Source organism: Linepithema humile, chromosome 1 (genome assembly GCF_040581485.1).
Source record: "Linepithema humile isolate Giens D197 chromosome 1, Lhum_UNIL_v1.0, whole genome shotgun sequence".
Classification (NCBI taxonomy): Eukaryota; Metazoa; Arthropoda; class Insecta; order Hymenoptera; family Formicidae; genus Linepithema; species Linepithema humile.
The window spans coordinates 6,300,855-6,315,248 of record NC_090128.1 but is presented as its reverse complement, the minus strand read 5'-3'; the positions used below and the strand labels follow the sequence as shown (position 1 = coordinate 6,315,248).

General features: G+C 45.1%; 3 protein-coding genes across 5 annotated transcripts in view; 1 reads left to right on the top strand and 2 right to left on the bottom strand.

Annotated features, from left to right (window-relative positions):
- Positions 1 to 14,394, top strand: part of LOC105679773 (colorectal mutant cancer protein) — a 33,601-nt gene that overhangs the window by 18,611 nt on the left and 596 nt on the right. Inside the window, exons 1-11 of one of the 3 annotated variants that reach the window (XM_067361156.1) lie at positions 6,065 to 6,687; positions 10,372 to 10,633; positions 11,054 to 11,199; positions 11,384 to 11,605; positions 11,816 to 12,004; positions 12,077 to 12,267; positions 12,331 to 12,597; positions 12,659 to 12,854; positions 12,955 to 13,146; positions 13,212 to 13,393; positions 13,470 to 13,572. In XM_067361156.1, the coding sequence (XP_067217257.1) occupies positions 6,448 to 6,687; positions 10,372 to 10,633; positions 11,054 to 11,199; positions 11,384 to 11,605; positions 11,816 to 12,004; positions 12,077 to 12,267; positions 12,331 to 12,597; positions 12,659 to 12,854; positions 12,955 to 13,146; positions 13,212 to 13,393; positions 13,470 to 13,572 (2,190 nt within the window). In that variant the 5' untranslated portion in view covers positions 6,065 to 6,447. Of the gene's footprint in view, positions 1 to 6,064; positions 6,688 to 10,371; positions 10,634 to 11,053; positions 11,200 to 11,383; positions 11,606 to 11,815; positions 12,005 to 12,076; positions 12,268 to 12,330; positions 12,598 to 12,658; positions 12,855 to 12,954; positions 13,147 to 13,211; positions 13,394 to 13,469; positions 13,589 to 14,394 lie in introns of those variants that run through there. The other 2 variants (XM_012380020.2, XM_012380019.2) reach the window with 2 other exon arrangements.
- Positions 13,619 to 13,839, bottom strand: sloth2 (sloth 2). Its single transcript, XM_012380026.2, has one exon. It carries the CDS (start codon positions 13,837 to 13,839, stop codon positions 13,669 to 13,671), a length of 171 nt encoding a protein of 56 aa, XP_012235449.1. The 3' UTR covers positions 13,619 to 13,668.
- Positions 13,683 to 14,346, bottom strand: sloth1 (sloth 1). The gene has a single exon (XM_012380025.2). The coding sequence runs from the start codon at positions 14,092 to 14,094 to the stop codon at positions 13,879 to 13,881; it is 216 nt and encodes a 71-aa protein (XP_012235448.1). The 5' UTR covers positions 14,095 to 14,346; the 3' UTR covers positions 13,683 to 13,878.

The following is a 14,394-nucleotide window of genomic DNA, read 5'->3' as shown; positions in this document are numbered from 1 at the left end:
ATTTGCGTTAAGTAATTACACCGGCCGTTACGCCGCGTCGCCGTCGTCAGATCGCTCGCATCTTTGGATTGAAATTATTGAACAATCGAGCACCGGCGCTGTTGAATGAAACGCTAGTGTGTGTGTGTGTGTGTAAAGAGCGATTCGCAAGAGTGTGCCACTTTAAACAAAGATCATAATATATTTCTTGCGTGCGCAAACTTTCGCGTGACGCGACGTCGAAAGCGATATATTCGTTCGAGCATTATTCTTTTTACGGCACGTAAGTGACGCGTTAATGGCCATCCTTCGTTCTTTGTAGCATAATTTAGATTGGCTAGTAGCGGCAAAACGGCTACGCTCTGCAGGTACGCCATTGAAAATAGACTCGGCTAATGCATCGTTCGCTTTTTCGTTTTTCCGTATCGCGCACATTTTCCACCCTTTCGGCGTGCAGCTCGCGGATTGGCGCGCCGCCAAAGAGCGACTTGTAAGCTCGGCAAAACAATGCGATTCATTTAACTTCCATTAAATCCGTGCGCCACCCGATATATGCGCGCCGCCGAGCTTGCGGCGCCGCTCGGCGCGGTCCGACTAGAATAGAGTCTCGACTACTAGGAGAAACTGTCTGTGCACGAAACTCCCGAAAGCTTCCTTTCCGTCATTATTCCGGCATCGATCAGGACGCACTCTCGGGACGCGCATCCGTCTCTCGGATGCGGTAATCGCTTCCAAATACGTTTCCGCGCGAACAGAAATTTGTCGGCGTTTAAAACGCGTTTAATCAAATTTGTGAAAAATAAATTCGAACGAACGCAACGGGATGTATGTATACGCGTGGTGCACAATTTGCCAGATCGTTATGAATTTCAATTTATTATTCTGCACCGAACTTGTAATATCTTTCGCACCCACGCTTTGGCTCTTGTAACTTTTTCTGTTATTAGAAAACCATACGTCATATTTTATTGTGAAATTAAATATCGCTGTGAATCTGTTGAATCTATTTTAAGGAAGCAACGTTGAATTGGAAAGAATTTCCAATTCAACGTAATATTCAATGTAATATTTTATAAATAGTACAATATTTTTAGTCAAAATAATTTCCGACATCATCTATTGTTTCTCGGCAAAAGATGAATACCGCGATAAACGAAGTCTTTATTTCTTGAGCGAAGAAAACTTGCACACTATTATTTTGAATAATACATATTGGGGTCAATTAAAATCCGCAGCGATGAATTTCTTAAGCAATCTTGCCGGTCGCGGGAGCGATAAAACCGCAATTTGACGTCTGTGCACATGCATTGGGCGCATAGATCGTTAGATTATCACAGATAACGCGACTCGCATTCTGTTTTTACCGCACGTTGCCGGGCAATGCATGCGGTGACACATTTACGCCCGCGATGAGCGATCTATCGCGATAGGCCGTCTCTCTTACGTGCAATAATGACTCGAACCTACGGTTACGCATCGCCGATCCTGCATCCAATCGCAATCGGATAATAAATTACTTGTCGCGCGTATCACTGTTACGCCAATGACACATCGCACTTTGATTAGAAATTCCATTACGACGATGAAGAATCGCCGTAATTGATTAGAAATCCAATTTGGAAAAGAAAAATATATATGTCTTACGGACATGCGGAAGCGTCGAGCGAACGCTTCGGAAATCGTATCTTAAGCTCGTCCTTCCAACATTTCTGTAATAAAGTCGCAATCAATTATGTCGCAATCTTCGTCGCTGCAATTCTTCAAATTGTTTTCGTCGAAACGCGTGCGTGATGTGTTCCACGAATCCTGAACGTTATGGCCTTGCAATCGCGCGGCATACGAATACGATTGCGCTCTCGCTGCGGTTGAATTGATCGCACGTGCCATTAATAATCAGCCGTAAAGGCGCGTTTTACGCGGTTATGGTAATGCGGAGTTTTTTGCCCGACGTGTAAAGCGTCCCTTCATTACTTCGGAAGTTGGGAAAGTAACCGAACGTTAGCCAGGCGGGCGACTTCAGGATCGGTAACGAGTTTAACAAACTAGTTTTCTCGCGAGGCGTCGTTCTTCCGCGTTCCTTATCTGCGAGAAAAAAAAAGAACTCTCTCTCTCTCTCTCTTTCCCTCTTTCGCCGTCCGTGTACACGTGCGCTTTTTCCTTCTTTTTCCCTTTGAAAAAAAGTTAGGAAGGTGCGCTACGGGAGAAACGGAAATTGAGTGATCCAATGAAATGCTCGAGAAGAGAAACCCTCCTTTTTAACTCTTTGATGAGCTTTTTGCAGTTCGTGTCCCATTTGGAAAAGAGGCTTCTCGCGGGATTACGCAAGCGTGGCACAATTAAAGAAAGGCACTTGTCTCGGTTCTCGTTCGAGAAAAGAGCCACTTGAGCGATGCAATAACCGCTGCGCGTACGCTCGCGCGGCAAGCTTGCATATTTAAAAATTATGGATGTATCAGGCTCTGGTGATTGTTAAAATCAATAATATTCTAAAGGAGCGTAAAGAGCCAACAGCCGGATATTCGTGCGAAGTTATCGTGTATTAGTTTATAACCATTTACATTAAAAACAAACGTTTCAGCCTGTCATCAGGCCTTCATCAGTATTACAGAAACCAAAAAACCGCAACGCACAATATAAGAAGCAAATTAACATAATTAATCGAAGAGTAGTTCAACCACGTTAGAACTGTAATGAAAATGCATATTTAAATTGATTGCACTCGGCCTCGCGATAATTTCGTCCGCGCGTGCGTCGGCAAAAGGAAAAAGAATAGCTCGCGTCTTTTCGCGTGGAAATCGCGAGCGAGTGTTTAAATTCGCGGCGATCAGATAAATCGTGCGCCGTGTGTTAATCAGGCGTTCGCGCGGATTTGCAACGTGGAAATTATTTTCCGAGCTGCGTTCGCACAAGTGCATACATCCCTTCTTAATTGTGCGCTTTTTGCGACATTAATAAACATTGCGTCGCCACGGGCCGAATGATGAGCGCGCGCGCACGCACACGACATACGCACGACATACCGTACCGGTATTTAATTACTGAGAACTACACAGCTGCCGCGCAGCAAAATCGTTGTCCCGCGACAATCCGCACGCGTGAATTCATCGGCATATATATTCTCCGTGGCGCGTGCGTAATGTCACACATATGTACTAATTACTCAGACAACACGCACCCCTTTGTACGACCTTTAACACGACCTGCGATCCATGTGCGTGAATCACGCGGCGATTACGCGCGTTTCGTTACGCCTCGCCCTCGATTCTTTCCGGCGCGAGTGCTCAAACGTTTTTATCTTCGCCGCGCCTTTGTCGTGAAGTCTGTAAAATTTTATGTAAAGTAAAGAGCCAGAAAATTTCCAAGACTGACAGAACGCGTGAGCATCCTCTTTTGTGCTTTCATCAGTTCTTTCCATATATTTAATTTCTTCACCGCAATTAAGCGCTGTCCGCCGGTAGTTGATTTGTTCTCCCTAAATTCACTCGCGGTTTCCTCGGCGTGTCGCCCTGAGTAATTAACTCGTTTAATTAACGGAGCTTTACGGCCGATAAGCGCGCGACGACTCCGCCGACTCGTTACGCGCTACGGAATTCCGGAATTTCATCACGCAGCGCGGTGATGATTTTTATTTTCGCTAACCGCCGCTTGAGTTACGATGGGAACGTGTCTGCTGAGGACACGTATCATCTGCGCACGTCCTTCTTTCTCTTGCCCTCTTCTCCTTTTTCTCTATTTCCTCGGGAGATTCCTCGGTATTCACTAGAAAATTGTCTCCCAGCGCCTACATCGTTAGACGAATGCCTTTTTGCGATCACGCAATTATCCTGTATTCCTGTACGCAATCGCAAACCAACCGGTGCGTCTCTTTCTCTCTCTCTCTCTCTCTCTCTCTCTCTCTCTCTCTCGTTTTTAATGAAAAATGCTCATGCTTTTGTCAGAAAAGTTATCCTATTTAATGAGACAGAAGTCAGGATGCGTTGAATTATCGATCGGAAAGGCGCTCGTATTTTCGAGACGTTGCACACACGGTGCGGTTTCCACCAACGTGGGCTTGAATATTTCAATAGTAATTAAAGGCCATGTAGACCAAGGAGAAATCCTAGCAGCTGCTTAAGGCCGATGCAAATTCGATTCACGCGCAATGCTCGTGATTCCTCGTGGGCGTCGCGAGGACAAATGATCACCGTGGGCAGCAGACGATTTATCAAATTGTCATTTTTTCCTGGAATTTTTGAAAAAAAAGCACACAGCAACGCCCTTTCCGAGCTCGAGTTTTATTTTTCGGAATTTTTCAAATTCAACAGGTCTCGGAATATTTATTCAGAAAAAGAGCTACGCGGTTGTTGTTTTTTTGCAAAAAATCTATCGTAACAAGGTGTTATTTAGAGGCAGCGTCGTTAACTTCGTCTGAAAGCGTGAAAAAGCGTTAATGGAATCCGCGATGGTCTCGACGTTTCTTGCAACATGGATTAAGGGCGGAGCTTCCGTATCTACTTTGAGCCGCGGCCGTCGTTAACCGAGCGCACTCGTTATTTAGCCGGCTTTATCGAGCGCTTGATCCAGCACCGCGCGCGATCTATTCCGCGCCGCCGCGGGCGGAATTTATGCCGACGTTGTAACACGCGCAATATGCAAATATGTTTGCGCCCGTAAGATTTATGCGCGCCTCGCCACTCGACGACTGTTATTCGTCTTGAGGTAGTACGTCCGCGAAAACAACAACGTTACAAACGAAATTAGGTTGCCCCGGAACAAGGGGGGGAGGGATTGTTTTCAGAAGTTTTCTTCGCGAGTTCTTTCAACATACGAGAGAAGTGTGTGTGTGCGTGTATGTGTGTGTGTGCGTGTATGTGTGTGAGTGTGTGTGTGTGTGTGTTCCCGTTGGCCCGGTATCGCGTAAGAATGTAACATAAACCAGTCACGTCCAGGCGAAGTCTTGTAAATGAAAAAGGGCTTGCGAAAGAGTTCGCATCGATCGTCGCGCGGCTCACGCGCGTTTAATATTGCGGAAATGCATTCACGGTAGATAAATCGTATTTAAACTTTAAAGGCACGAACTGCGACATACAGAATGTTTTAAAAAGGTTGAATATTTTAGTGTTTGCGTCGGATGACGCTTGACGGTTTGCGAGGAAAATTTTTATCCGCAAAAATAACCTAATCTCTCTGAAATATCATTTTCCGATTTTGCGGAATCAGTTAATTAACGAATGACATCGCGAGGTTATTAAACTTTAAAGGGTATAAATAGCGTTACGCTCGAATATTCTCCGCTAATTCGATAACAGGCACCGATATATCCGTAAGAATATACGTTTTCAGCCGATCAAAAATTTAGTTTGATTTCCTCGGCGAAAAGTGAGTCGGCAATTATTCATCCATTTGATGAAATTTGTATTATATTTCGGAAGCAATTATCGATTTGGACGCGCAAATGCCGGATAACATCGTTAGACCATGCGCAAAACCGCAGTGAAGCTAGGAGCGAGCGAATACGAAAAATATATGTAGTCCAAGTCCAAAATAGAAATCGATCAATACCGTGTGCGAAACGTTAGCATCGATTGTAATGTCTGGTATGATACCGCGTAATGTATCTCTCTGTCAAATGCTGTTCGCAAATTGCGGTACTTTCGTGCGGCGAACGAGCCCACTATCGCTTTATTCATCAATTTCTCTCTCTCTCTTACTCTGTCGAAAAATATTTTATTCATGCACATACATTGGCAATATAAGACCAGACATACAGTGCGAATATCGTGTTATACTTGGATCAAACGTCTGCATCAATCGCACCTGTCACATTAACTCGCATTAATTCCATGAAGCAGCGCCGCCTCACGCCTCATCAATCCCGGCTTCATCCTCGGATAAACAAAGCATTCATTAAATATTAATTGATCATTTCCTCCTTGCGTGTATCCAGCCGACCGGCGGATCCCGCTATAATTCGATCGCGAGTTCGGGAGGCCAGCGCCGTCCGCGCGCACGGGGATTACCGCAACATCCGCCGCCGCCGCGCGACCGGTCTTCTCAGATGGGTGGGCTAGGCGGAAAGGAATAAGATTGAAAATAAATTAAACGAAAATCCGCGAGGAGGAAGAGGAAGGAGCGATCGTGAGAGGGGCGGCAACGCGCAAAACACGCGGCATCTTGGATCGTTCGGCCGGACGATCGGCGAGCGGCGATCCGTGACGGTCTCAATCGCCATCGATTGAGATTACATCGCGCGGAACGGCGGAAGATGCCTTCCTGAGGAGCGTTCTGGGTCAGAAGCAGCCAGCACCGCAGCTCTCGGAATTCAACGTGGCGGGTTTCGCGGTAGCCGTAAACAATGGCTCGGCGGAGCCGCGCTACTACGTGGATCACCTGCACCGGCAGCACGTGCAGCTGCAGCAGCAGCAGCAGCAGCACCAGCACCACCACCACCACCAGTTCCAACAACAATCACCGCGCTATCCGGTGCAGATGTTTTCCGGTCACGTGTCAGCCTTGGCCGCCAAGGAGGCCGTGCTCGAGCCGCCGCCGTGCCGCGACGACCTCGTCTACGTTCACTGCGCGACCACGGAGGACGAGGAGGTCGCCGAGGACGAGGAGGAAGAGCCCGGAGGGCTCGCAAGGTCTAGGTCGTGGCTCTGCTGCCCCGGTGATCACCGCTCCGATAAAACCGTGCCCATACAGGTCGAGGCCGATAACAAGCAAAATGCAGTAAGTTCCTCAGCTGTCCGGGGATTGAAAAGCCGCGATCTGGGTGAGAGAACGGTAGCAAAGAGCGTACACCGGAAGCGGATTCGTATTTTAACGTATGACGCTTCAAACTTGCGATTATATTAAAATTAAGAAGATTAAAACAATTCATGATTGTGTACGCGCGCGCGTGTGTGCAAGCTGAAATAAAATTAACTAACTAACTAATAGGATTAAGCAAGGCTCTGATTAAATAGCTGGGTATTGCTGCCAAAAAGTATATTACAATAATTAGTTGCCAACACTTCGTTGCCTATCATCAGACCATCTTCGGTGTTATGAAAGGTCGATATTTATTAATATTTACGACGCATCAAGTTTACGAAGATAGAGAGGTTTTCGTTGTTTCGAAAGAGAGAAGAAAACCTTCCTTAAGATTCATTTTATTTTCAAGATGTATCGCTTCTTATATTATATTTATCGCGGCGACGCACGGGACTGATTTATCGCCGGCCGCGTCCGCGCGAAGCCGACTTTTTCCACTCACATTTGCGATATGACGTCGTCTGGTGTGCGCGTCGTCAGGAAAACCTGTCGACGACTCGATACGGCGGCCAGGCACTGCTCTTTCGAGGCTTTCGCAGTTTTGCAGCCACGCTCGCACACGCGGACACGATGATAAATCACCGCGTCGCCACCGTCAGTCATACAAACGAAAACACAAAAGAACTTTTACTCGATAAATTGCACGTCAATCATAATGAGAGAGCGCGCGCACATCCGTCAGCGTTTTACGTATTAGCAAATCACGAGTTCCGCGAGATTCTTCGAAGATCGATATTTGTCGAATTTAATATTTCCTGAAAACTTTACACTTTTAAAAATTAATGCAAAGACATTGGTATTGTATTATTTTCTTAGGTAACTAACACAATTATTCATTTTTCGAAAGTTCAACTAATTGAGAAAATAATTCTGTGATAAATTATCGCAGCCTGTGAAGATTAAGCTTTTAAATTTGAAGAGTCGCAAATAGAGAAAAAAAGTCTTACGATTTATGATGACCAACTTTTATAATTTCTTACCTTTTTTAGATGAATTTTTATGACAATTAAAACCGAGAAAATTATTGTCACCTTTTTTTTGCGGAAAAGGCGTAACTTTTATAAAAATGATTTTTAATATTATGTAGCAGAATTCAAACATTTGATTCAACCGATTAATTTTGACATAATTTATGTTAATGTTATTAATATTCTTCATTTGTGTCTTTTTTATGCTTATTCAATATTAATTTATATAATTTATTATTCAACTTTTTTGGACTCACCGTTTTTCTTATCAAAAGAGCGCAGAGAGTATTTCGCTACGAAAGCACACGACACTTCGTGTTAGAAGTACTTTAAAGCTTACGTCTTATCAGCGAAGAAGATATCGCTCATTCGGCTCGCTGGGCCGTGAAATATCTAGCGCCTTCCATTTTTCTGCTCGTTCTACTTCACTCTTTTTCCGCGTATCTCACCTACGCTCTGCAAGACACCGTTGTTTGTATGCCAGCGACTTCGATGTAGGTTAATGGTATGTGGATCTTCGTTGCCTTCTGCTCTGGCGACTTGGCGCTCTTGCGCTCGTTCTTTTTACAACAATGCAAAAAGTTACTTGGCGAAGGAATATTCCGCGTGTTATCGAGCTTAATTCGACCGGACAGCGATAACACACTTGCCGATAACGTTGCGCAATGTGTACTATTTTATCATGCTTTACATTTAGCCAGAAATTATCAAGTACATTAAAGATGATTATTTCCACTTGTCGACAAAATTGCCAAATAATTAGATGTCGTCATGGAAAAGTTTTTTTTTTTTTTCTTTGATGACAATATTTAATTCTTTATGTCAGCAATTCTGTCAAAGTTTTAGCTGTTGGTTAAAGTAAACCGAAGCCGGAAATAATCACGCTAAGATTGATTGAGTTAATTTTTATGAAATTTATAATTTTAGTTAATCGTCGAATTCACTGCGGAAGCCCAGAACTAATTACTGCATATAATTATGCGCTTAGTGTCTTCGTTATAACTTTGACGCTATGCCGAAAAATACGGAAACTATCTGAGGCAAATGCAAATTTGTCCGTGCGGACAGTGGATGTGTCCGAAGGCGAGTTTGGTAATCGAATCTCTCGCTCGTGACCTTACTCGCCGATGAAACTGCGAACCGTCGGCCGGCCGGTCGGCCGTGCGGCCTTGTAATTGAATCCTTGATTGCTTTTTGTTTGAATTACACTCGGGCCGTCGTGTCCCCCTGTTTGCGTTGAGTCGACACGAACACACACATAGCCCTGACCTTAACCGAACAAGGATCCTTTGTGAATGAAAGACCGAAAATTGCGAACCTTCGTCGAAACACGGTTACGTCAAACATTTTCCAGTCTTACGTAAAGCTTCCGTAAAATTCCGTTTTTTCGCGAAATGTTTGATTACCGCGGATTTACGTGTCTGTATGTGTATGACGTGTACACGTGAATGCGTAATGAACGCGCAAATTCTCTTCTTGGTGAAATCAAACTTTTATTGCAATGCGGAAAGGAGTGTCAAGATTTAAAACGGATAAAAACCTTTCTTTACATTCGTACATTCAGAGTTCTTTCTTTCCGCAAGTTGGTACTGGATCTGTGCCGCAGGTACCGACGTTGCATCGAGGTGGCTCCATCACGCAGGGTCTTTCGTCGGGACATGCCGGTGCATCCTCGCAAGTTTTCCCCGGCAGACGAATGTAGTCGTCAACGCCGTCATCGGCCGCCATAACTGTCGCCGAAAGTACAATGCTGATCACTGCCAGAACGATAATCAGCTTCATCCTCGATTGAGTTGTTGCCTGTGTGACAGCATAAAAAATTGATTTGCATTATTAAATTGAAAATTTGATGAGCAGCGTTAAATGAGAAAATCAACGATCGCTTAAAATGAAAAATTTACGCAAGCTTCGATCTTCTACTAATGATAATCGCGATATTTTTCTAGATTCGCCAAGCGATTCGACATTACCTGAGCGCACAAAGTCAAGATCACTCGCACAGTCAATATCGCGTCGATATTTCCGAAACGAATGTTTGTGTCGTGCCGCGTTCAAACGTCTTTTTATACTCCGTGACTTGCCTCCCGCTTCTTCTCCATCAATTACGTGACTGATATCGTTATAACCGTCGCCATTAACATATAATGTCCGATATGGGTGACTGCTCATGAGAAGGACACCCTAGATGTATGCATTTTCCGCACGAACATGAGAAATTGCGATTGTCCGCGAGACGAGGAAACAAACACGCAAAGTGTTTTGATGCGCTTTGATGATTTGTCTAATCTTCTTCAGAACGTTCCTGCTCGTTTCACAATGTTAATCAGTCAGGTTGCGTCATTGAATGTAAATTAATAAGCAGAATTAGCTGATTTATTTGATGCGCGGATATTGCGCATCTTCGATATTGCGCCGCAACTTTGTATCTCTGCGATAATTTACATTTAAAGAAAAAAAATTACAATTCTCACAGTTCTATATATAAACTTGGAAGTTTTTCAGCGCTCGAATTTTATCTGTTTTTTTCCATATAATGACTTTTATATAATGTCTTTTATATAATGCTGAAATCATCGGAGAGCTCGACTTTGAAGAAGATTTATGCGAATAAAAAAATTAATCTTTCTTACAGCTGCACGCGGCCGCGCTCTCCACCCTGCGATCCGAGGTGGCCGAGCTGAATTCGCGGCTGGTGGCGGCTACTCGCGCGCGCGAGACGGCCGAGGCCGCGCTGATGCGAGCGGAAGTGCAGGCGGCCCGCGCCGAGCAACGAGCGGAACAGCAAGCGGCGCGGCACGAGGAGCGACTCACCGAATTGCATTCCGTCATCGCCGAGCTCGGCAGACAGCTGGAGCGGCATCGCGCGACCGTGATCGCCGAGGAGGACGAGTCTGGTAAACGCCTGCTCCGAATATGACGCACGGATGTCGGCATGCCGCGTACCGATTTCGTTCCCCGAAGAGAGAAAACTTTGGCGAATCGTTTTCGAGCGGTAATCGGCGGTAACGAGCGCCACATGGCCTCGGGGTTCTCCTGGGGAAACACGGGGCAATTCCCGCCGGGCAATCAGCGATCTCCCCCGGGCAACAACGATAGTAATAGCCCTCTCAGTAGCGCACATGTTTTCAATACCGAAGGAGCGGAGCCGAGCGAGGCGCATACCGTCGCGTCGCGCGTGAATCAATCGACCTTTCTTCCGAACGAATAACAGAGAGTAGAGATTCGAGTCGCGATTGTAGAGCCTCCGCGGGGAAATTCGCCGGCGCGTTAATCGTACGAGAATATGATGCGAGAATGGTTTTAATGACGCGCAGAGGTCGAGACGAGCAGAGACGCCGAGGGTTCCATCACTAATCCGGTGGAGGAGAGCGAGGGCGGTGGGGACAACCAAGGGGATGGCGATCGTACTTTGGGGGACGCCGATTCCAGTTGCTGCGAGGACGAGAATCGACCGACAGAGGTGAAGGGGAATTCTTCAAATGCCTGGAATTTTTCAGTTCTCGAAATATCGCGTGCATACCTTAATATCTCTTAATAATATATCATTATATATATATACATACATCGAACATTCATCGTGCTAAAATCTAATTTAACACTATTCTGTTAGATATGAAGAGCTTAACAAGCCATTTTTAATACAGAATGGCAGGGATCAGCTGGACAGTCCAGCCGCATTGCCGACGCCGGAGCCGACGCAGCAAGCAGCGTCATGCCAGAGCGTCGCCGTCGCGACGCTGCAAGAGGAAATCACGGCATTACGCGCAGAGATCGCGAGCCTGCAAGCGCAATTGACTCATTTCAAGAATCAGACCGGCAATCAGAGACAAACGACGGGCAGTGATTCACCGCGACGGGAGCTCAGAGTGAGTGGCAATAATTCTCGGGATTTATAAAAGACCTATTATATATAATTATTTATAATATATAATAAAAATTAAAAAAAAAAATATATATATATACATATAACGCTTCACTATAAAAAGGGTAAGATTAAAAGAATAGAAAGCCATTAATGAAACGCCTTTATCATCCCTTTGTTTTATTCCTCCGTAAATCATCTCTTCTCTCCGCAGACAAGAGGCAACACCAGCTCGCCGGAACCTTTGACGGCGCCATGCTCGCCCCTCTTGCCGCCACTACAGACTCCTCCGACGAAGAACGTAACGAGGGAGGAACCGCCAGTTCTCAAAATGGCAGAGAGAGTGAGATTGAGAAGGACAGACGAAAGACACATTACCGGTCCGGATATCACTAATCTCGGAGTACGGATTTTTTAAATTATTTACTTCTTTATGTACAGCGGACGCGCAATTTACGCATTGATTATGCTTCAGGTGTGCTCCACCATGGTCGCCGAGCATCTCGTGTCAGATCTCTTGGAACAGTCAAACCTGCAGGAGTTGAACGGTTCCGAAAAGCAATTCGAGGTCGAGACGGAGCGGCTGAACAGCAGACTCGAGCACGCGCGGGCGAACAACGCGGTCCTCGCTCTCACGTTGCACGAGAGCAAGGCGCAATGCGACAGGTGCGTTTCATTGAAATAACACGAGCGACGCGCGTGACCAATAATCTTTCCCTCGCATTGCAGATTGAGCTTATTAGTCGGCAAGTACGAATCGAACGCGACGGCGTTGCGACTCGCGCTCTCGTACAGCGATCGCGCCATCGAGGCTTATGACGTTCTAGTCGCTCTGCTGGAAAGCGAGATCGCGCTCTCCACCGAGAGGAACAGCGTGACGATTGATAACAGACGGGCAGCGGAAAATGTTGCGTATCACGTCTTAAACAGACTCGAAAACGACTGCGCCAATACGCTGGGTGCTCCGTGGGAGGACAGCATGGTCTTGTCAGACGAGTACGTAATCTTAAATTATGCTCAATATGCGCAGTTTATATTACGCGCTTTGTTTCAGCAGATCGGAAGTAACGTGGAACGTGGACGACGAGCAACGACTCAGAAGACACATCAGCAGACTGAAGGGAGAACGAACCATGGTCAGGTCGACGGCGGTTGAACTTGAGAGTGTACACGCGGAGCCTCTAAACTCGAAGAACACCATCTCCCTGGCGGAAGCCAGAAAACTCGACTTGGAAACCGCCGTACTCATGCAGGTCGGTATTTATTAGCTTAATAAAACACCCGCGAATTTTCGCATTTAAAATAAAATTTTGTAAATTTATAGTATTTTATTTCATGACTCAATGTTTTTAGGAACTGATGGCTATGCGAGAAGACAAGGCCGAGTTACGTGCCAGAGTGTTTCTTTTGGAAAAGGAACGCGCTACCATAGAATTGAAGTTAAATGCGCGAGACACGCAGATTGCGGCTCAGCATGCGACTATACAACATCTTCAGGGTCAGTTGAGCGATGCGGAAGCAATGCTCGCGATGGCAACAAATAAGGTATCATGCATAGTGATTTTAGAATTTTTCTTTTTAAGCGTTAAATTAATTAAACGTACATTTAGGACCGAGGTTTGAGTGACAACGAGAGTGTGGAGTCTGGATTGATTGAAGCACTGGGCAGAGAGGCAAGACTGAAGGAACGCCTGCAGGAATTGATCTCTACGTTGGATGAAGTGAACAAAAATTCTGAACTCAGGCATCAGCAATCCGCCGAACTCGTCAATGATTTGAAAAGAGCTAATGGGTGATTGTTATAGAAATTTGGCTTATCATACTGACATACTTTTAATAAAAAATTAAAATTTTCTTCCCTTCTTTAGAGCCTTGGTTCAAACTCTGGAAAAGTCTAAGAAAAAATATCAGTCTAGATTGAAAAAGTTGGAGCAGCAGATGCTGGGTATGGTGGAAAGGCATGCTGCGCAGGTATGATTTAATATAGGTGAAGTATCAGCTTTAGTCATTCTCTCGGTGTTTGTAAAAAAAACTAATTTATTACACTAGATACATTTTTCTATGACGCTATTTCTTCTGTAGTTCTTTCCGTTTTTCCTTTAATCTCTGTTCGACGAGATCCTCCAGATCACCGAGCGGTCTGTAGATTTCGTGAACCCACTGTGCACCAGCTAGCATCGTGATCATTGCCGTCGCACAGAACATAATGTACCGCGGCCAAGATAGTCCATTTGTCATTGCACAATATTCTGACAAAAAGTTTGTGCGGTCAAGTTGTCAGACTTCTCGTTGCAATCTCTCCTCTGCCAGTTCCTCCACTCTTCGACGTTTGTATGTCTTGTAAAAGTTAACCTCTCCTACATGCCAATGTATCATAGTATATTCCAAGGCAGCTCCAAAAACAAAAAATATTGGCAGAAATCGGTAGTTACCGAATATTCGCTTTCCTGGTAACTTGTCGATGAATCTTTTAAATTTTATAATATATCTCATTGAAATTTGCAAACTTTGACCTGGCTGATATCACTCTGTTACCACCATATTGAATTTTCTGGAATTGGCGTCACTGCGCACGCGTACATCAGAGCTACCAGATGGCAGACCGGGACGACTCATACGCACACTCGAGACCAATCGCATATATTTATGTGCTGCGCAGAGCGTTCTGCCGTCTGGCATCAGCGATGTACATAGACACATATATACACTAAACACTATAAATTGAAAGTATTATATATACAGTTCAACTATAATGGTACATTTCTTTATACTATATAAGAGTTTAGATATTTT